The 23,849-nt window shown below is 28.7% G+C and overlaps 1 protein-coding gene across 3 annotated transcripts in view; it reads left to right on the plus strand.

The window, feature by feature from the left end:
* The window catches only part of LOC129963679 (sushi, von Willebrand factor type A, EGF and pentraxin domain-containing protein 1-like), a 641,663-nt gene that overhangs the window by 227,283 nt on the left and 390,531 nt on the right, over positions 1-23,849 (plus strand). For all 3 annotated transcript variants that reach the window (XM_056078177.1, XM_056078179.1, XM_056078178.1), the window contains exon 2: positions 20,428-20,586. In XM_056078177.1, the coding sequence (XP_055934152.1) occupies positions 20,428-20,586 (159 nt within the window). The remainder of the gene's footprint in view (positions 1-20,427; positions 20,587-23,849) is intronic.

Here is a 23,849-nt window from a genome sequence, read left to right on the forward strand (position 1 = left end):
ATAGAATATTGTTTAATATCATGTAATATCGCACAATGTTGAACAATATTGTACGACAGGCTGTGCTACCTGGGAATGGCGTATAATACGTGGAATGTGAAAATTCATTTAAAAATAGGTTTGCAAATAAAAATTCATCCGTTGAAATAATGTCTTGGGTATCTAAATTCATTTTTTAAAGATACTTTGAAATTATTTTACAATTAGAACAAATAATTTTATTTATAATTTCTGATTATTGAAAGCATATTTATAATATGTGGTAGTTGAAAAGTGTTAACTATTTAAATTTGCTTTAAAGTTTATTTTGAATTTATGTTTATTCTTTCCCCTTTTATATCGAAAACTATATCTAATATAATTTCAATAAATTAAATAAACAACCGAATATCACATAGGAATTTAATAAAGAATAAATACAAATTGAAAAAGTATAGACACATGTTGTCTACTCTTCAGGCATTGCAGAAATATAAGTTTATCGTACTAAGAACAATAATATTTGTTTTAATTATTAAGTCATAAGCTTAGCATACCCAAACGTTTACAGAAAATGTCGGATATGAAATTTTTTTTCTCATAAAGATTAATATATGTCGGTATATATAATACTTTATTTTAAATCATTACAAGCTAAAATAAATTATTTGTATGTTTAAAATGAAATTGTAATTTTTCTGTCTAAACAAAACTTTCTATACTCTTCTAAACACAGTATCATTAAGTATCATTCAAAATAATATCGTTTGCATTCTTATTAATATATTGTTAATCCATTCTATATTTACAGATTATCCAATGTCGGATCAGCCAATTATCAGCATATATTTACATCACATGTTAGAAAAAGATAATTTCTTAACGGAAATGCTCGTGTTTTAATCATATCGCAGATAATTTATGTTTATTATATAAACTATTGTGAAAAATTTAATCGATTTTAGAAATGCTAAAAGAGTACAGTTTTATGTTCTATGATAGATGCTGTTGTTGCTACAATGTTACTAAGTCGGCATAATTTTAGAATTAAGATAAATAGCAGAGATTATTACAAACTGCGTTGCTTCCATAATAATTTGAAAAAATTTGTTTTGATTATTGAATATATTATTATAACGCTTACGCTTTTAAATAAAACACTTTTTTGAATATATTTCTAAATACAAGGTGATTCAATTATATTGAAAAGGATAAAAAGAAAATGTTTTACATCGTCAAAATTTTTAAACATAATTTGAAAGCTTTTTTTAACCTATTAACTGGTTATGAAAAAATATTTCAATGCAAAACGAATTGAATATCCGGTTAACAGGTTATTCATATTTGTTTACAATTACACCCATATTCGTATACCATATTTGTTTACAATCACACCCATATTCGTATACCATATTTGTTTACAATCACACCCATATTCATATACCATGTTTATTTACAACATTACCCATAATTGTGTATCATATTCGTTTGAAATTCTTTCTTATTTATTAGAAGACAAGTTCCCATTCTCACTTTGTAGTAAAGGAATGACATTCAATTCACAAATAAATAAATTGTTTTATATATATATATATATATATATATATATATATATATATATATATATATATATATATATTTGAAACTCAAATATTTCAACGACCTTAGTTAATGGCAAGCAAAGAATGCAATATCAAGAAAATAAGATAGAAGAGGTAATATTCTCCATATCCATTATTTTCTTTAATATATTTGATATCAATATTTTGAAAGATAAGATATTGTAAAATTAATTTAATTTTATCAATATTTAGCTAAACTTTTTATAAATATAATTAATAACTTCATTTTTTAAATCTTTACAAAAAATTAAATTTTAATCAATTTTTGAGATCAACTTTTCTTCATTTCATAATTAAGAATAAGAATATCACTGTCATTGAGGTTAAATAATTATTCAACTCATCGAATATTTATTATTCTTTAAATTTCAGAAGAGAATTTTAGCCACTATCCTAAATATTTAAGAGGGTACACCACTATTCTACGCATTCCTTCCCGTGTTTCTGTAAACAACATGATTAGTCTAGTTTGTCAAATTAGAAGAAGAAACTCTTTACTCAACAAGCCTGAAACACCTTTAAGCGACTGTTAATTACGCTTTTTACGCAAAAAAATTGACTTAAAAACTCATTAGAGTAATTATTCTTTTTTTACCTCCTTTACATTTTCTAGTTTGTCTTTCTAATTTGTGTTATGTGATGAAGTGAATAAATGCCATGTAACTGTCAGCGAATTTTGATCTCGTAAATCTGAAGAAATTTTAGATTTCAATTCTGCGTGTGAGATGAAACAAGGTTTCGTATTCTGTATATAAAAATGATAATTTGAAAATACACATAGCTAGGCGGATAAAATTTAGTGGTTAATTGTGTATTCGATAATCTAACCAGTGATAGCATTTTCTCTGCAATTATCTTATATATGTTCTAATAAAGGTATTATCTCTGTACCGACAATATAATCATAAATTGACTACCCTGAGTCTCATGGATAAAACTAAATGACCACCGTGACAGCAATACTGTTGAGTTCTAAATGTCATTACTGGCCACGGTACAACCCTTCCCATAGGAAGTATGCCCCGTCATTGATAGGAGGTAGCCCCGCCCCCATACTTTTTCCTGTACACACCAGGATAAAGAGAACCAATTTCTATGCTGGAAGGTTTTTATCCTCATATTTGAGATTCCTTCAAATGAGAGTTACCCGACAGCATGAGATTATAAATCTTGACAAGGCCGCGAATCCCTTATTTACATAATTTTACTTTAAGCTTCCGAACATCCGAGTTGTGTGCTTCGCAATATATTAAAGATAATTGGGAATCATTAATCGCTTTCCACTGGCGAACAATAATTGCAAGAAGAATCTATTATCGCTAGAATTTTGGCTAAATTTTGTGATTAATACCTCGCAGTCAAATCAATTAATACCTGAGTATCAGAAAACCGAATAAATAGTTTGGAATTAATTCTCCCCCAGATGAAGTCAAAATTTGATAAAGAACTGTAATTATTGCATGCGAGTCGAGCAGGATTTGTCTAACTAATCTAGAAGGATATTGTATCGTTCCTCTAAGTTATTGGTGAGCAATAGAAAACACTGCGCAGTGCCGTCTGTGCTTAAAATAGTGACGATAATGTTGAAAATTTTTAATTGCCATTTCCTGTTAAAATCGAGGTAATAATGAATCGCATGAAATTATTCAAGAAAGATCGAATAACTGAAGCAGACTCAAATAAATATTGAAAATTGGGCAAGTTTTAAAATATCAACAGGAAACAGTGGTGTTTTCCATGATCAGTAAGCATATCGATGAATATTTTAATTATAACACACATTAATAGAATAATTTGTGTTATAATAAAATAACTATCTATACGAAACAGCTTTATGCAGTCTTTTTGAAATAAAAAAAAATAAAATAAAAAAAAACTGAAAAGGAATAAAATATCTTAGATTAAATTTGTAAGGAAATGCTTTAAAACGTGTTTGAACTAAAGTTCAACACATTATGTCGCATATCTATAGTTACCGGTACCTTATAACATATTTCTGAAAAATACCTTTTAGTCCATTAAATTGAAAAACATAATCCTCTCTTATATATTCCTGCATGATTCACAATAGAATTTTCGAAAAAATAGGATAAAATACGCTCCGCTACTGTGGTCCGAAATATGGTAGATTTATTCTTTTCAAATGCCTTTCATGTTTACTACAATAAATGCTATAGTGAGTAACTCCATTTAAGTCTTTTTCTGCATTCTATTTTAAAATTTCAGTATTTTGTAGAAAATAAGATGACTGAATAAATATTTTAAAATAGTAAAAATATATTTTGCTTTACTTTTAGTTAGAAGCATGCCATATATGTATGTATATAGTTACTGTAAGAGAAATTACGCTTGAGCGAAAAAAAAAATTATTTCTGAAAATATTGTATTAGTATAGAGCTTCTCGACTTTACAGTATACCTCTATACAATGACGAGTCTTGAATTTATATATAAAAAAAACAAATTATCAAGTAAGCATCTTAAAAGTGCCTTCTTTCCTATCAATTGATTCAGTTCTGCCATTTAATATTGATACTATTTATTGCGATGTTTTTACTGTTTTAATATATTTATTCATTTATCATATTTTCAACAAAATAATACTCTATTTTTAACATAATAATAATCTTTACTATTGCTTTCATGCGTTCTCACAATTAAGTAGAGAGTTTACTGGTACCTTATTGGATGCTGATTGAACTCCAAATCAATGATCCTCAGCTTTAGTAACAAATTTGGCGACAAAAGGCTTTCTAATGCACTAAAATTTCAGCATTATCTCTATTAGAAATTAAGATTGCAGGTATTCTACAGAATTTGATACTCTGTTTCGGCAATTATGAAAACGCAAGCGAAACTATAAAATTTCAGAGAGTAAGTCGAGTGAATTTTCTTTTTAATTTTTATTGCGGAATGAATTCTCTACCTGCAATTGTCTATGTTGTATATTTCTGAAAATGTTGTCTTTGTGTACATTTATGTCGTATTTTGTTTCATGTATTTTGTAAAATGAAGCGTTATTGAGTTAGCTAGTAAATATCCATTTTTGAACTAACTGGATTTTTTACCGTCCATTCATCGTTCTTTAAAATTATAGGTATGTAATTATAGTGCAAACATATTACTTTTATTCTTTTATCTTATGGCATCTTTCAGTTATCGTTTCTAAATGTACATGAACAAACTAGGCAACAACCAAGGCATTTTAATTTTGCCTGCAGAAAATCAACTACCTGAGGGATCTTTAGCCTTACATTTTCGGTATATATCTTTAAAACAGTTCTAAATTCTTGCTTCGATAAAAATTTCGCCTATACTAACAGGATGCTGTTATTGAAAGAAGGGTAGGCATAGGTACTCAACATAATTCTAATTTCAGGATCTTGTTGATTCTGGTGTACAGTTTATCTTGGGATCTGTGGGGAAAGAAAATCCAACGTCCGTTAAAGGGGGCAAGAGCGCTTTCCGAAGGCTAAAGTTCCCGTGCAATTGCATAAACAGAGAAATAACTTGCTATACTAACAGATTAATTTTTATTTTCTGAAGTGCTATAGAATTTTTAAGGGAATCGTCCAATAGGTGAATGGTGAAAGATATCTAGCACGATGGAAAATGGAAGATGGTCCTTTATGCCACGAATGTCTACAAAAAAAAAAAGCTTAGGCTATAAATCTATAGGCATAATGCACACAAAAATGAGCATTAAAGACACTAATAAGTTGCTGTTGGGAAACAATAATAGGGAAAACAAAAAACACCGGAGAGCTTGCTCTGTAATCATCACTACAAAGAGAGAAGAGCGTTTCATCTTTTTTAGTTTTCTGATTGAGTTTGAAATGTTAGAGAACCATACTTTGGATCATAATAAAGTTATAACGATAATTCTCGCATTTTTCAAAATCTTCATTTCTTGAGCCATTGTTTCAAAATAGTCGCCAATTTTTTAAAATATCAACTTGGGGGGGGAGGCATTTACTTTTCATTAATTAAGAATATTTCCAAATAATGAGTCTAACATTGCAGGAAAGAAATATTACAGATTAGTTGCAGTGCTTGGTAGCTAACCTGTAGAAAATATGGTTTATACAAAACCCGACTTTTTGAAGAACCGGTTTTCGAATTTAATATTTCCAAAAAACCGGTTTTATCCGGTTTCCAAATTTTTGTCAAAAAATAGAATAGGGAAAAATATTTTATTTAATTTATATAAAATAACAACAAAAAAAACAATCAATATCACACTCAAAATATTAAAATAATAATAATAATAATAAGATTACATATACATATTACTTACACAAAATAACGAAAACTCAAACAAAAATTTCAAATAATATTAATATTATTTTAGCTAATTTTAATTTCTCCTAAGAAAATAGGATTTAAAAAAATTTATAAAATATCCACTGAGCGGTGGCTAAAACCTATTGTTATTTTGGACACAGTACTGACTGAAATTGAAAATACACTTTCACTTGCTACTGAGCTTCATTTAAAGTTTCCAAGGCGTCAAATAACAAATCTAAGTTTTTTCTTTTTTTATTCATTGCCTCAAATAATGACAATTCAGCTTTCAGTGTCTTTGGATTTGTAAGTTTTCCTTTAGGTTCTTATAGAAACTTATGAATTGATTTTTCCATGGCTTCTTTTAAAAAAACATTAATGAGTAGTTTCTTTGATTTTTCTTCATGAGAATCGGTTTTCACATAATGATTTGGAAATATTCTAGACAATATATTTCCAGATAACTTAATGATTTCGGTTTTTTGAAGATAATAAAAGTAGACTAGATTTCTTCGCTGAACTAGAAATGTTTTATGGATTTTGCAAATACAGTAAAAGAGTTGCTAATTCTACTTGTCTTCTTTCTTGAATTCGTTCTTCTAAAGCACATAAAAATTTCAAACTTATTTCAGAGTTTACATTTTTTTAGTTCATTTAACAGAAATTGAAATATACCTTCACATGTTAATAATTTGGCATATCGTCGCTCTAAGCCCTCAGCTGCTGAACGATTCGGTCCAGCCGATAAAATTCATTTTTTTGAAGAAGAAGAGGAGGATGAATATCCAGGCTTTCTTGAAAAACCTGTTTTCTTAGTTAAAAAACCGGTTTTTAAACAAGGGTTTGTAAAACCGTCAAGCCCTAGTAGAAAATTCATTTATTTGAATTAGTTGGGATATTATTAAAAAAGTTTGTACTAAATCTTAAAGTTCAAAAATTTGAAATCATTCATCATTACTGAAGCAACAATTTTATGATCACAACTGATTTTATTTTATCAAAAACGTTAATTAGATGACCGTAAGTTTGAATTTGCTGTTTATAGTTTGACAATTACAATACCTCTTAGAATACTTCGTATCTACAAATGTAAAAAAAAAAAAACAATAAATACTTCAACAGCAGATATTTTTATTCCTATTACGTCTACATTAACAAAAATATGGTTGAAGAGTCATTAAAATTAATACTTAAATCGTAAATTTTACCAATCGGTCTACATTTTGAGTTTCTTGATTGCTCCGGAAATTAATTCTTTTCTTTGAAATTATCTTCCCATTCTCTTGATCTGAACCGTATTTCTGTGAAAATATCTTTACAATTTACATTTTTAATACAATTCAACATAAACACACTGTAATGGCCCAGTTAAGGAAATATTCCTGTGGTCTTTGCAACTCATTTTGTGAAATATCTCGCAGTCCAAAATCAAGAATCTGTTTAAAAACACTAAACCACACTTTGCAGAAATTCCAGCCTTCCAACTCATTAATAAAGAAGCTGTTAACATAATCTTGTTTTTTAAAAAATGCATCATTTTTCAAGTGAAATGGAACCTGAAGGAGACTTATTAAATCTAAAGAGATTAGTAACAGCAAAACTCTCCTGGAAAATGGCATGGAAAATGCAACCTCAATTGAAATCTGTCAAAATAAGTAATATAGATGGGGTGAAATACGAAAAAGAAAAGTAAAGGTGAACCAACACGTTTCAAGGATTCTTTCTAATACGTTCAGGAGACCGTTCCGTTCTCTGCAAAAGCATATTTGCTTAAGCATCGATACATTACAAACTAAACACGAAAACCTGAGGATTTTTTGAAGAAATATTTACATAGAACTCTCATTTGTTCGGGTAACGAAAAGGTTGCTTTTCGAGCATTGCATAGATGAAAAATTTTTCCAGACGTTTTATTTCCTCGAGAGTAGAAATGAAAAATTTTTGACAAATTTTCAAAATGATATTGGGAGTAAATATATTTCTTATGCACTTAATTAATGTTTTCGAAAAGTTAGAAATTATTTTAAGTCGACATTTTTGTGACAGTACCTCAATTAATTTTTCAAAAATGTGCCTCTTTTATTTTAAATTTTTATTTTGTTTTAAATATACCTGAGGGATAAATATTGATTTTTAATCCTATTTAGCTAGATCTAGAACAAATGTAGGTGAGCCTATTTGATAGATCTTTGAACCGAATTTTGGACTTTTGATAAATATTCAAAAAATACTTTTTATAAAACTTTATATAATTAGCATGTGCATATTTTTAGCTGCTTAAGATTTTAAAAAGGACTAAATAATTTATTTTTCTATGAGAATTAGTGAACAGAAAAATCTAATTAATTAACAATAATCAAAAATATATCTGACAAACAATTATGCATGTATTTGTGTTTGATAATTGTTAATTTAATATTGCCTTTTTGCATCAAATTTCGTTAAATTCGTTTATAACTTAGTATAATAATTTGGATCTGTGTAGTCAAAGTATGTGAATTTATACTCTCACGGTCTGTTTTTGTTCCTTAAATATCAGCATTTAATGCAAGAACCATATATTCCTCAGGGGAAAAATATGCGCCCGTGGTCATTATTATTTGACAAAATTCATACGGAAATGTACAGCGAAAACTGCAATACATTTGATATCGGAAAAAGATACTTTATTTCACAATAAAACGGGAAATACATGAAACAAAACACAGCCAACGTGCACACAAAGTCAATTCTTATCGAATGTACAATCAAATATCAAATGGTTACTAAACAACTGCAATAGTACAAATCGCTCAGAGGGTAACTAGAAAACTCTTTCTCCGGTTAACATTCCAAATGGAGAATCCACACCGATTCGCTCTAGCCTACTTTTTATATGTTTTCTAACAGAGAATCAGAAAATCAAGACAGAATTTAAGAATTTGCTTCTTAATAGAGATATCGCCGCAATTCTTGTATTTTCTAGAATCTTCATTTTCGTCGCCATAATGTCACCATTAATTTTTGTCAGCCAATATGATTCAAGTCTATTCCGAGTCAATTTAAATATCGGTATATCTATCTTTCTTACTATGAGATTATGGAAAAAAGCAGTTTCATAGATCCGTAACCACATATGCCAGAGCTACTTCAATAGGGTACAAGCAAATAGAAATACTGGATTGTACTTACAAGTTTACTAATCCATGATGTGCAGAATACCAAAAGAACATTGTTATATTCGCATCAGGAAAATTTTTATTCATCGTTAGGCTTATTTACATTTTGTTCAGATTTACTTCTAGTAAAACCTACTTTAATATGACTGTGTTAATAAGTGATGTCACATATTGCATTGCTGACCAATAGTATTTGAAGCACATTTGAGTCTTTACATTTTTTTTTTTTTTTTGAGATTAACAGAAATATAGTAGGAATATTTTAATGCAGCTACCTAAATTTTATCTAGGAAGAAAATTAGCAATTTTTCATCAGTCTGTATCTTTTAGATTATTGCACATGGTTTGTTTTATATACTATAGGATATGACAAACAACTTAGAATTTTTTAAAAACCGGCTTTAAAAATTGCTGAGTATACCTTCAAACATTGAGCACTTGATAGTTTTTCGCATCATATGATCGGTGCTTCTAGTATTAAGAGGCCGAACAATTGCGAGGGAAGATTATCCACTTTTACGGCCGTATCAAAAGTAGTTTCGGATAATTTAGCAAATCGTTCTTTCGCAAGAGTTCACAGTTATACAGCACGTCAATTACAGTTCATTAATATATACTTTTTTACGTATCATTTTTTTAAAAAAATTAACAAATTAAAGCAAATCTATCATTTTATTGAATCAAATATTCGCCATATCTTTAACAGAAACCTTTGTTTCTGCAATGGACTTTTATTTGACTCAAAACGTGAATGAAATGGGCCGTCAATAAAGCTGTTAGTCAATTAGAATAAAATTATTTCACTATAAACTTTCATTTATGATGATCAGTATAATGATACAGTTATTATTTTTTATTTCATATCCGTGAAATAAATTGACACAGAATTAATAAAAATATTTAGCAGTTACCTTGTGCTGAATAACTGGTATGACCTTCAATGTTTTTTTATTAATTCTTTGACGAACAAGAAAAGAAGCTTTAGATATTCTGTAAATTTTACTGACTCAAATTTGTATCCTTTTATAACAATAATTTTAAACATCATCCTTGCCTGAATTCAGTCTGTAAACTATTCTATTTTTAGATATTTTTATCGTTACATCTTGCCATTTTCGAAAGATATATTTAAACTACTGAAAAATAATGAAGAAAGGTCTTTGTACGATCGTGAGTAATTATTAAACACATGATAAAATTAATCAAATACCGTCAGTCAAGACTGACACACATCAATTATTGCATCTTTAAGAGAAAACCAGTTTCTGCTCGACGAAGTTTCTTGAGAAAACTAACTAACTTTTCCGTAATAGCCGCTTTAACAGAAATCGCAGAGGGCCTTTAAACTTCATAACAGACCATGCTTTCGGCATCGTGGGACGGAGCACCTCTCCCATCTCCCCTTGCCAGACAATCTTTTGGCAGGACCTCCCCCTCGTTGGCACCCTAATGGATGAGCGCCCCGTCGGAAGGCAAGTGCTCTGACAAACACTCCTTCATTAACAGAGGTCCCTAATAATGACAAAGTAGCAGCAGTAATTACTCTTTTGACATGGTGCGTGCTTTCGCCAGCGACTTCCTGGAAAATTAGGAGCCCATATATCTTGCTTTAATAACAACCCCGCAGGACAGGTGTAGAAATGTACTTTCAACTACCCCCTTTAATTGGTAATGGTTGGAGGTGAACTAATACTTGCACCATTAGCGCTTAGGCGATCTTTTGTTACACGATTAAATAGATTGGGGCAGAATTCTGGTGAATTGATATTTGCTTTAACAATAGGAAATGGTATATATCTTCGTGCATTATATATTTTTAATCTCTATGTGATTTGCAATGTGCGCACTATTTTGGTGAATTTTATTTCCCCATATTCCAATTGCACTTAAAGAAAATATTAATATTGTTAAAAAAATTCAATGAAGAGATGATGATGATAGAGAGAGATTTGATGACAGTCATTTCCTTGTTGGATTTTGCTCAAAATGTGACACTGCAAATGTTAAATCTATTTACCGAATTTTATCTATTTAGCTATCTTTGTTTTATTTATCGTATAAACTTATATTCCGACGCATTTACTCTGAAAAAATTTACTCACAATTTGATAGAAATCTGCAAATTTAGTGTAAAGACCGTTTACCAAATTTCACCCATCCAGCTCAAAGCGTTTTTGAATTATCATTGTTATAGACACACAGACAGGCGGACATTCTCCAAAATTGTGTTTTTCGAACTCAGATCTGAAACGTGGAGATTCGTCTAAATCTCAAGTTCGATTTTTTTATGTCTCGAATACTTTCTACTATACTTTCTGCAGACTATGGATACGAGAAAGTAAAAAGTAAAAAAATAACAAAATTCGGTATGTGATCTTGTTAACAAAATTGCAATTATGTGTCAAAGTTTTGATTTAATCAATCGAAAAAAGCTCAATCAACATGCATATATGATTTTTTTATAATACAATGCTGCATAAAAGTGTCATGCTTGGGCCTCTGAAAGTAAAATTCTGAGTATTCGTGGCATTCCCTGCTTCACTCAAGATTAACAATTTTTGGAAGGGGAAAGGGGTGTAAGTGACTTCTTAATCTAGAAAGTTTCGGAATGAGAACTTTTACCGGTAAATTCCTTTAATATAAAATTCACAAAGATGAGAATCATAATGCTCGAAAAAAAAACGAATCCAAGTTTTGATGAATTTCAATGTTTTAATCTTCTCTAATTCGAAAAACTATTTCTGGAATCAATTTAGTTTATCTGACCATCATAATTAAAGAAATGAAGCTGGCCAGAGGAAGGAAAAGAAATATGTAGTCTTCAAAACACCAGACAGATTTTGAATTTTGACCAAAGTTCGATCTTTTTACGTTGATGCTGGTGAATATGCTTCATTACAATCGTTATGATTTATACGAATGAAGTTTTGAACCTTTTTACATCATCTGGAATAAGCATCAAATTTAATCCTTCATTGGATGTTGGTTTATTTATTTGAGTTTAATTGAATTTGGTGATTCAAAGACGTAACACATTATATGAATCTTTGCAAAAAAATTCGTAGTCCTCATCAGATATTGAGTTTAATAATTGAATGAAAGGAATCCAGACATTATGCTCTTCAATATCCCGCAAAATTCAAATGATGCGCTATATGAATGAATCTTTACGTCAAAATTCATAACTTATATCCGATGTTGATTCCACTCAAGGAAAAAAAAATGAACGATGAAGTTCCAAAACATTTAAACCACTATATAGACTGAACTTACGCAGATTAAGATTTGGGGTTATAAATGAACCAATCGGATAAACAGTGATCCAACCAGCAAACCAGACCAATCCCTCTTAGCAGGTGGTGGGATTATCTTCCGATAAAGCGCACGTATGGTCCAGGAAATCCAAGTACAAAATCTTTACGTGATGTTTTTCATATACCACGAAGTTCAGAACAAAACATGCCATACTGTATTATTATCAGAAAAAGACGATGGGGAACCAAACCCATCGACTTCTCTGACCTCCTTAATGAGAAATGCACGTATTCAATATTTTGCTTTTTTAGCGAGAGAATCAGAAAGTACACTGTATAATTTTTTTTCCTGCAGATATTTTAATATCAATCTCTTACTGATGTGATATGCTATGATATTACGTTGATGTTGTAGCCCCTAAATATTTAAGATTTCATTTCCTGCAAGGATAAATTCTATTTTCTTATCTCATTGGCATGCAGGTGTATGAAGATGTTCTATTGTATCATCTCAATTGTGACCGAATTGCAATTTTGTTCCCATTTTTAGCGCTGACCCAACCAAGACTAATGATCTCCTCTGTACACAATTCCCTGTGTTGTATGTCATCTAAAAGTTTGATTTCGAGATTTTGAGGAATTTTTACATTTTAGAACTCTTTGAAAAACACATTTTTGATATTTCTTCTATCTCTCTCTGTCTACCTGCTAAAAAGATAACTGAAAAATGCAATGATTTAGAACGTTGAATTTGAAATATAAAACTAACATAAGATTTGTAGATTGTAAATCAGATATGCAACATTCCGTCGAAGATGTGCATTTCTGTATGTCTGTTCGTAAGCGTGTGAACTCGATAATTCGAAAGCGAACTGTATGGATGAAATTTAATATACAATATTTTAATTAAAAATGCATGAGCACATTAAATATTTTTCTGTTGAAAATCTTCCTATATATTCATTTATTTAAATCTGTCTACAGGATAATGTTTGTCTGTCCATGCAATAGCAGATATAAAATGCTGTAACTCAAATGCAGCTGCTAGGATTACTCATATTTTATATGCAATTTTGTGTCAAACACTGTGGATTTGTGTCAAAATTTGGATCCTATTCAGTTGAACAAAATTCCTCTCGTCAAGCGGGAAGGCCAAGGTAGATTCGGGCACATCTGAGTTACTATCAGGGAACTGAAAATGTTGATATTAGAAACAGTCAATATTAGAGCACAAAAATCATCTTTCGGCCCCTACATTCTAATATATTGCAATTGTCGGAAAATGTTAAAAACAAACGTTCTTTGTCTTAACGAGGCGTTAATTTGGCTAATTGAAATATTAAGAAAGTTATAGCGAAATAAAAATTTCATCCCCTATCATTTCTACCTCCTTTGAGCAAAATGGCCTATGACGAACTTTTTTTTCAAAAGGTATATATATATATATATATATATATATATATATATATATATATATATATATATATATCTTTTGAAACAAAACTTCGTTTTGGGTTCTTGGACCATGACTGGTGAAGAATTGCAGAACATTTCAAAAGACTTGTCATGAGAACCATTGCAATAGTAGTCTTCCTGTAGGAATATACCTAAAAAGGACGTCTGAAGTTCATATTCTGTTTTCTTTATTGTACTACAAAATTTTATACTCTATGTATTACATTATAATATTGGTATTCGGGTGAAGATGAAGATTTTTCACGATCTTGGAAGATTTGCTATCTCTCCCCCATTTCTACCCCTATAATACTTTGGAAGAATGCAGAGTTCTATAAAGGGAATCGAAAAGAAGACGATATGTTATCGATGCTTACATGAAGGTCTAGAGGAACATACTTCCCGTAAATTCTACTCCTATGCGTCATTTCGCTTCTCATTTGGAAAACCACTCCCGCCGGTTCTAAACTTGCTAGCATATTTTCCAATAAACTTTTCGTGCCAGAGAACGCCTTACGAAGCCCTGGCGTACATTAGTTACAAAATGTTAACTTTTGGCTTGAATTGAGCATTTTTACTGAATCTATAGTGTCACCCTTGGCTGGTTTTTGACAATTAATCCTTGGCATGAGTTAATTGTATCCAAAATTTGAATTTGTGTTTTAGATACGTTTTCTGGAACCGAATGAAACAAAAATTTGACACAAATCTATATTTGTAGTCAATAAATTGCATGCATTATTTTATAAATTTAATCATTGCATTTCTTTAATTATTTTCTTTATATGTTTCTGAAAGCACAGAGTCAACTCGTAGTTGGATTTGGCTGAAAATGTGAAAGGTTTCTACTCTATAGATATTAAATCTGTGTACCGAATTTCATCTTTCTAGTTCTCTTAATTATAAATTCGTGTTAACTTATATTCCAACGATCATTCAGACGGACTACCTCTGAACAGTTTAATCAACTGTAATAGAAATCTGCAAATTTTGTGCAAAGGCGGTATATTAAATTTTGTGTAGCTCAAAACATGTTTGTCACAGATAAATAGACAAACATTTTCTAGAAATCTGTATTTTGGACTCAAGGAGTTATCTAAAACATGGAGACTCGACAAAATCTAGAGTTCGAATTTTTAGACGAATACTATACTTAATCTATACTACGTATACAAGAAAGTGAAAATAAATTTGTAAATTACATATTTATAATTGATCATTTCAAGCGATTTAACGATGTTTACATATTACACTAGAACCGATGTTATTGGGTCCAAGAATTACTGACGGAACCTCTGCAATATTACGAAATCCATGAAATGCTTTCAGATAAATAAAAAAAGAGGGTGTTTCAAAATAAAATAAATGGAAAAATTTCCTTTTTTTTCCCAAACAAATTGAAATCTTTTATTCAAGGAAAATCAGTCTTTAAATTAATTTCTTTTATTGCGTGTTCAACTTTTTGTGATTTCCTTACTTTTTTTAATTAAGTTTTTAATGGCAGAGAACATGAGTTATGCGAATCTTTTCTTTTTTTCGTAATTTTTTGTTCTTTAAAAAACATCCAAACAATGCGATTTATTACACAAAAAAACTAATTTATGAATACAAGCGGAAAAAAAATGCATTTCTTTTATTAATTTCTTTCAGTGTTTTTTATTATCTTTTCGATTATTTTCAGAAAAATGAAACTCTTTAAGTTCTCGCTAAGAACGCTTTGAATAGGTATAGAAAATATTTACTTAAATATCCTTTAGCTTAATAATATGCAAAATGACGGGAAAAAATAACAATTTTAATTAATAAGAACTTTTAAATAAAGTTCATTTTAAGTTAGTAATTAAAACGAAAATTTTAATTAATTCGGCGCCTAGAAAAAGTACTTCAGCCAACAACAAAAAAAAGTAACAGCACAAATTCGGATTTTTAAACACGATTTTTTAGAGCTAGAAACTATGCCTTTATGTTTCACAGATGCTTGAATAATCCTCATTAATTTTCTATATGAAGTTAAAAGTAGCAAAGTTAATAAACATGGTTTAGGTTTTAATAATAGTTTGGTAAAAAAAAAAAAAGAACTGATTGATATGACGCTTTCTTATACCACAACAAATTATTAAAAAAAGAAAATGAACACCGATAGTTACAGTAAAAAAAAATCAACGCTGCCATCAATTATCGAATGAAAAATCTTTCGCCTTAGATTTTGGTTTTTTCTTTTTTAAATAATAAAAATTAAATTGGAAGTTTTGAAAAACTTGCTCGTTAAGTCATTTTCAAACTGCTAAATGAAAAGATATATCTTATGAGATGTCTAAAATGAAACGCTTATAATTAAAATTTCCTTGTAACTGATATGCATTTTAACGAAATATAAAAATTTTAAAAATGCGCTGGATGATGTTGTACAAAATTGATTCTAATTAAGTGTAATGAAACATACCAAATAGACGATTTGTAATTTTTTTAATTAAACCTTTTATTTTAACACCATATTCTTATTAGTTACGTTGCATTTTAATGAGATGAAAAATTGGTTGCAGTTTTACACATGATAATCAAATGGAAAGGTGATTTTTGTGATTTGTTACCTAAAAACAAAACAAAACAAAAAATAAATTAATTAGAAATGAGTTTTAAAAACAAATTTCTATTAGTGTATTCGTTTTTACTACAGCAGATTTATTTAATTTTAATTATTTTAAATATTACTTCGCAAACTTGCTACAATGTGACGTCATTAGTACGAAATCAAATTTAGTTTAATTAAAGGTAAAAGTTTAATTAAAAAATACAATATGTACAACAATTTAGCAGATTCGCATCAGAGCACGCCCGGATTAGTAAAAGTGTCGAATAAATAAAAGTTTGTTTAAAAACTTATTTTAGTGACGTAACTTATATTTATTGCGCAAATTATCAGAAATTTATACCTGTAATTTTACTATTTGCAATAAATACTATAAAATATAATTCAAAGTAAATAAAAGCCTACTATTTATCATTTCAAAGTCGTTCTGTTGCAGATTTGTTTACCCTTTAACGCCTTTTACTCATCTTTCTGTTAAAACAGGAAAAAATTATTGATTGGTAGAATAGCGAATTGTTAAGTCTCTTATAATCATCGAGAATATTCAAATATACAAAATTTCATAGATATAATATAACTTACTTAGCTAGTTTAACATGTTTATTGCCATGACTTACAATTGCAATTCTATCATCTAATTGGATACTATATGTGCATCACAGTTGAATTACGCGATATCCAAATATAATGGAATTCCAATCCAGATTTGAAAATTTTCAAAAAGGTAGTTAACTTCCAACCTCAAAACTATATAAATTTGGCTAAATTTTTGATATTAATGTTACGAAACTTTAGCAAGATGCTTTCTCGAAACATATGTACTGAACTAGCAAAGGGGAGAGCTTTCAGTTTTAATTCTTGAAGCCTCTTCCGCCTTCATGAGAACGGAAGTTGAGATGATATAAACTTGCTTATTTCTGAAGATGTTTAAATTTTTATTCATTCAACCTTTTCTTTATTTTTGTCAATCTTTATTTTTTAAACTTGCTTTCCGAATTTTTTTAGCTATATTCTAAATAATTTACTATAATTAAATAAAAAAATTAGTAAAAACAAATTATTTAAAAAAATAATTACTAATTTTATATTTCTAGAATATTAATTATAATATAATGCAGTTAAAATAAAATTAAAGCGTAAGATACATAACTGAGAAATAATTTATAAAGATTAATTAATAGAAAAGTGTTATGTCGTTCCCCATTATTATTATTATTTTGATGATTAGAAAAAGTATCGTCTGCTATTCATGTTGTACGAGTAATAGCAATAAGAATGGCTTAAAGCATTTTTTGGAATTTAATGAATTATATTTATTTAATATTTATGTATTCCCTTTACGTGATCTTTATTTATATATGGCTTTTAGACTACAAAAGATTCAGAGAAAATCTACACATTAGTTGTTTTTTAGCCTTTTGAAACCCGTATGAACGAAAGAAAAGGAAAATGTCTCTCTCAAATAGTTCCTCTTATCTAAACATTGAAAAATAAAATTTCCTACAGTGTGTGGGAGTACTTATTTTTGTTTTCTTATTGACATAAGGAACAAAATTACTACATTTTTTTTAGTAAAATAAGAAAAGAGAATAAATTTTTCAATAGGTTGAATAGTAATAGATGCCTTCTTTGTTGAAAAAGTGAAATTCTAATTTTTTTAGGGGCGCAACATTTGTCCTGTAATGGAAAGCTTAATAGCAGTATAAGTGAAATTCTGATTCTTTAGTGATGCAGTTATTTTACCTGTAATGGAAAGCTGAATACAGAGTAAGCTCAATGTCTTCAAGTTAATAATGAGCACTTGAGATTAAATTACAGTAATCTTAAGCAATATCTGTACCTTAAAATAGCAAATTAAATTAAAGACAATTGTTTGCAAAGCATGTTCAGCGTAACGTCCACCATTTTCTGAAAGCAAGTTAAATCGCTTTACTGCATTCTCAACAGTAGTCTTAGCATATCAGGAGGAATGTTAAGCACATGTCGGTGTATCGCTTCTTTCAGTTCCTCCAAATTGTTCAGATTATCACCATAAACAGTGCTTTTTGAGATAACACACATTAAATAGGCTTTGCAAGCACGTTTCAGAAATGATTAAACACATTTGTCTTCATGTTCTATTTTGTTTAACAATATTGCCTACAGCGCCATTTCTGGCCTGGTTTCAAAAGGTTTTGAACTTTTTTTTGCCGGAAAAGAAATTCCCGTGTTCTCCTTTAAACTATTACCAAGTTTGATAACATTTGGTTCAGTAGTTTTCCTTTTATGACCATTTCAAAGTAGAACTTGAATTATAACCACCCTGTATTTCATTGAAACAATGTGTACTAATGGTTCAATTAAATTGATAAGAAGGCACAGATTAACAAGAGAAGTTTTCTTTTCGTACCATCTGTAACCAGATCTATCTTATAAACTATTTAAATATCAACTTGAAAACTATTCGGGATAGTCTCATCTTTTATTTATTACTAAATATTGAATATTAAATTATTGAAAAGAGAAACGTTAGTGTGACATATAGAATTTCAGAAAAATAATTTCTGAAGAAATCTCTTGCCCAAAAATTTTTGCCATAAAAATTGATAACCTAGTTATAGTAAATAATAGTAGATTAGTATGGCAGTTCCTTATTGAATTCATTTATGTAAATTTGTATTATGTCTAATATAGACATTTGTATTATGTTCATAAGTATTAACGATTTAATGATGGTGACTTTGAGCATCCATAATTTTTATTTAACTTGGAATAACTTCTACTTTTTAGGAATTTTTTGCTACATAGAACAAATCATCACTTTTAGAAATCATGTAAAAATAACTAAGATAAAATAGGTAAATTGTTTATAATTCCACATTTTGTACATATATAGGTTGGTATACTATATATAAATTGTATCATAAGACATGTATAATGGAAACATTCTTTAAAATTTCGGAGGACAGATCCTAGGATCTAGACCTACTAAATTTGGCATTTTGAGAAAGAAGTACTCACTAAGAATGGTTTTGACATTAATTTTTTCTTTAAAAAATTAATGAAATTGGCCTTTTCATTTCGTCAATTGGATGATATTATTTATAGAAAATGTATTACATTATTTTAAAATTTAAAAAAATACCTTTTTAATATTACCAGATTTATTTTGATGCATTTTTTTACTTAAATAATTTTTAAATATACTTTTAGTCTATATATATCATAATATTTTTCATTGTTTTAATTACTGTATGTATACTGAAAAGCGTTTAGCAATCGCTTGGTAATTGGTTATCTATACATATTATAAAAACTCGAAAAATACTTAATTGACATTGGAGATATTTGTACCATTTTGTAGGGCATTTATTGGGGAAGGATTTAGTATATTAAAGTCATATCAAAACAAAAAAAGTGTTTTATACTTTCAATTTTAATTATTTTCTTACTACGATTCGCGCATGCGTAAAACAGCAATACCTGCGCTTGCATTTATCTGCGCATGTGCGAAAATCTCAAATAAATTGCTCATTCGCAAGTTGGAAGAGCTGTGGTATACATATACGATATATTTCTTTGTTTGCGTCTGATTTTAAGCAGCGATTCAAAATTCATTATGCCCCCCCCCTCCAAAAAAAAAAGGGAAATCCAACCTTTTCTGGAGCACATTAAATGCCAAAGCGCTTCATTTGTTGCGTGATAATGAAAAGGTAGAGGAAAGAAACGGTCGGTTAGCGAATATCAGAAAAAGAATATCCATACATAGAGAAGCAGTGTCTTCTGTTGAACGAAGTAACCGTGTCTCTTTAAATGGCACTGTAATTGAATTACAGAGACAGAATGAATCAGACTTCAGTTTAAAGCCAATTTCTCGTATTGGATGGTACGCCTCGGGGAACGCTGTGCAGGTACTTCTAATACGTAATAATTCGAAATTTTAGAAATGAAACAAAGGTAAATGAATAAGCCTAATGCATCATTTCGATTTAATGTTCTGGACTCGAAGTTAAAATTTTCTCTATGTATTTTATGTTGCTAAGAAGTGTTATTTTTAAAAACTAACAATTACTTTGTGTATTACTTATTTCTTTATTTCGTCCCCAGATGTGGACGACGGGCCGGACATTTGCCCCCGCGATCGAGATGAAGCGGCATCCAAAGGACGGCAGTGTCTACGCAAATGCAAAAACGATGCCGATTGCATTAGTACTCGGAAAAGATGCCTGTGCGATGGGTTGTGCGGTTGGAGCTGTGTCAGACCAGGTAAAACTCTTCTCAATATCAAATTTAACTTAATGTTTTTGGGAACAGCATTTGTTTTCAGCATTTTAAGATGAACTGATTACGACAGTCTAAAATAACTGAAGTTTCTATTCTCAGTTACTTCTTTCAGTTACGGAGATTGGATATTTAATTGTGGTCACTATGTAATCGACACCAATACAACACGGATAGCACTATTTTGAGATACTTATAGTTTGTTGACATAATCATTAAAAAATATGTTCAGTACATCTACATATAGAAGTTGTAGAATACTTGAAGCAGTCCCTGTTTCGGGTTCACATGGAGTGGTTTATCGTTAACTAGCCACCTTTGGCGACCAGCCGGTTTGCCAATCCTAATGCTAGTTAAAATTTTCAATTAAATATTTTATGTAACTTGTCTTTCAATAGCTTCGTCATCAAAATATTTTTAAGCTTCAATGTCTGATAGTCTTTTTATTTTAACATTAAATTTCAACTTTAAATTAAAGTGGAGATGATTAAACTGTAATTAAAATAAAACACACTTTTTTGGGGGAACAAAGTATTTTTTTTTTTTAATATGAGTATTGAAAATAGAGTTGTTCAGCATTTAAGTCTTATACGCTTAACAGAATAATATACAAAATTCATGTAATATCTCAAGAATTATTCAACAAAAGTTTCTCAGATTCATCATAAAATTCAGTTTTTAGTTTTATTTCAAAGGGATTTAAATGACGTGAATAATAGTATTTTATTTTGTTTCGGTCTGTAAATATACTTCAAAAAATTGAGATGTCCAAATTTTATGCAGTTTTTTAGTCCTAAGGAAACATGTTCTGCGAAATTTTACATTCTTAATACTTCAACTTTTAAATAAATAAATGAAGGTTTCTATATCTTCTATCAAATCTGATTGAGTTATGAAGTTTTGAATCTTTTGAATCCTTAAATTTTAGTCCCCCTTTCGCAAAATAGAAGAAATCTCGTTATATATATATATATATATATATATATATATATATATATATATATATATATATATATATATATATATATATATATATATATATAACCAATCTTAAGTAAGAAAAAGTTTGAAAACGAAACTAAAATGAAAACAAAACAAAAAAAGTTTCGAAATCGCAACTAAAATTTATAACCTATTTAAACTAAAACCAAAAAATAACTTCATAGTATTTAGAGAGCGCAATTGCAGCTACTTCTAAAACACAGATGAATTGATACAAAAGTATTAGAATCAAGTTAATAGGAAAATCAAAAAAACAAATAAAAATTAAACCAAAAAAATTATAAAAAATATAAAAAAAGAATCCGACCTGAAGATTTTTTCAAGGGTCACCCTCAGGCAGGCATTCAAAGAAAGGGATTTTTTCTGTGAGGAAATACAGACATTATCTAATAATGATTAGTCGGGACCCGAAAATCCCCTGAAATTATGCTCAAGAGATATACCATTTTAACAGAAAGGAAATATAAAACAACAAATTAGAAGAAAGATTTCCTTTCTGTTAAAATGCTATATCTCTTGAGCATTTTCGGGTCACGAGGAATCATTATTAGACAATGTCTGTATTTCCTCACAGAAAAAAATCCCTTTCTTTGAATCCCTGCCTGAGGGTGACCCTTGAAAAAGTCTTCAGGCCGGATTCTTTTTTTATATTTTTTATAATTTTTTTGGTTTAATTTTTATTTGATTTTTTGTTTTTCCTATTAACTTGATTCTAATACTTTTGCATATATATATATATATATATATATATATATATATATATATATATATATATATATATTGACTGAAGAATTAAGCTTTCAATCCGAATTCAAATTTAAAAAAAATAATTTATGTTTCATCATCAAAATCGTATTTAATTTTTTCTGTTTGTTTTTTTAAATAAAAATTAAATTAATGAGTTATCAAAGGAGTAAATTTTCTTGTTTCTGTACTTAAATTTAGTATTTCTTTTAGAACTTAAAATTGCCTATTTACGATTACTTACTTACTGCCTATTTACGATTTATATTATTAAAGAATTATACTTGGGAACAAATAAATTCAGAGAAACTTAATTAGTTAACGCAGAAATGCCATTGAATTTCCTTGAATTTATGTTTTGCTTCAAATTAATTTCTAAGCATCTAAGTATTTTTATATAAAAATTAATTTTAAATATTGAAAACATTTTAAATTTGCCTTGAAGAAAATCCCATGAAAATAATATTAATTCATACCAAGGGATTTTTAAATAAAAAAATTAAAGGCTATGATTTATTTGAATGAAAATGTAAATTAAATTTTTCTAAGCCATCTTTATATTAAAATTCAAACATTAATGGAAGTAAAAGGTTAAAAAATGATCTACCTTTATAAAATAACGCAGCAAAACAAGAAAAATCTTTTTTTTTTACTTTAATTAAGCTTAAAAAACCTATTTCTAACGAATTAAAATTCTCGTATTCATCCGTTTAATTAATTTACTTCCCGAAAAAAAAACTTCTTGAAGTTTCTTCAGACATTCTAATACAATTAACCTTTTCCGAGTAAACTAATTGAATGACATAAAAAAGGTACAAAAAATGTGCTCAAAAGAAAACACAAGAGAAATTTAAAAGTAAACATTTAACCTCAAATACAATTAAACTGTAACCATTTTAAAATTTACATCAAGCGTATTTGTAATTCAAAAAAAAAAACTGTTTTAAATAAAACAGAATGATGTAATCGAATGTTTCGATGATTTTGTGAAAACACGTCTGCAAATTTTTTTTCGTTTTTTTCGGTTTTTTTTATTTATGCAAATCGATAGAATAAATTAAATGCTAGATCAAAGAAAAACATTTCGTTATCTGTTGCATAAACATATTCATACGATAAATTATATAATTATTATATATCCATTACAAAGATATAATAACATTATATATTTATTTACTAAAATATATTTATGATTTTAAGAAATCTTAGAACATTTTAGTTACAGATTAAATCAATTTTTTTTAAAGTTTTTGTAATAAGGAAAAAGAAATGGATATTTCAGTATTTTAAAACTTATTAAAATTTGGAATATGTGACATTGTATATTATCCCTTTATGTATTTATCTAACTTCTTAATAAAAAAAAATATTCTGAATTGAATATTGCTCTATTGGAATATTTTCTATAAGGGTGTAATAACTCTGTAACACTGTAATAATTCAATAAAAACGTAACTATTATGTAGGATCATTATGATTCTATAACAAGGTAATAGCTACGT

This window comes from Argiope bruennichi, chromosome 3 (assembly GCF_947563725.1).
Source record: "Argiope bruennichi chromosome 3, qqArgBrue1.1, whole genome shotgun sequence".
NCBI classification, from domain to species: Eukaryota; Metazoa; Arthropoda; class Arachnida; order Araneae; family Araneidae; genus Argiope; species Argiope bruennichi.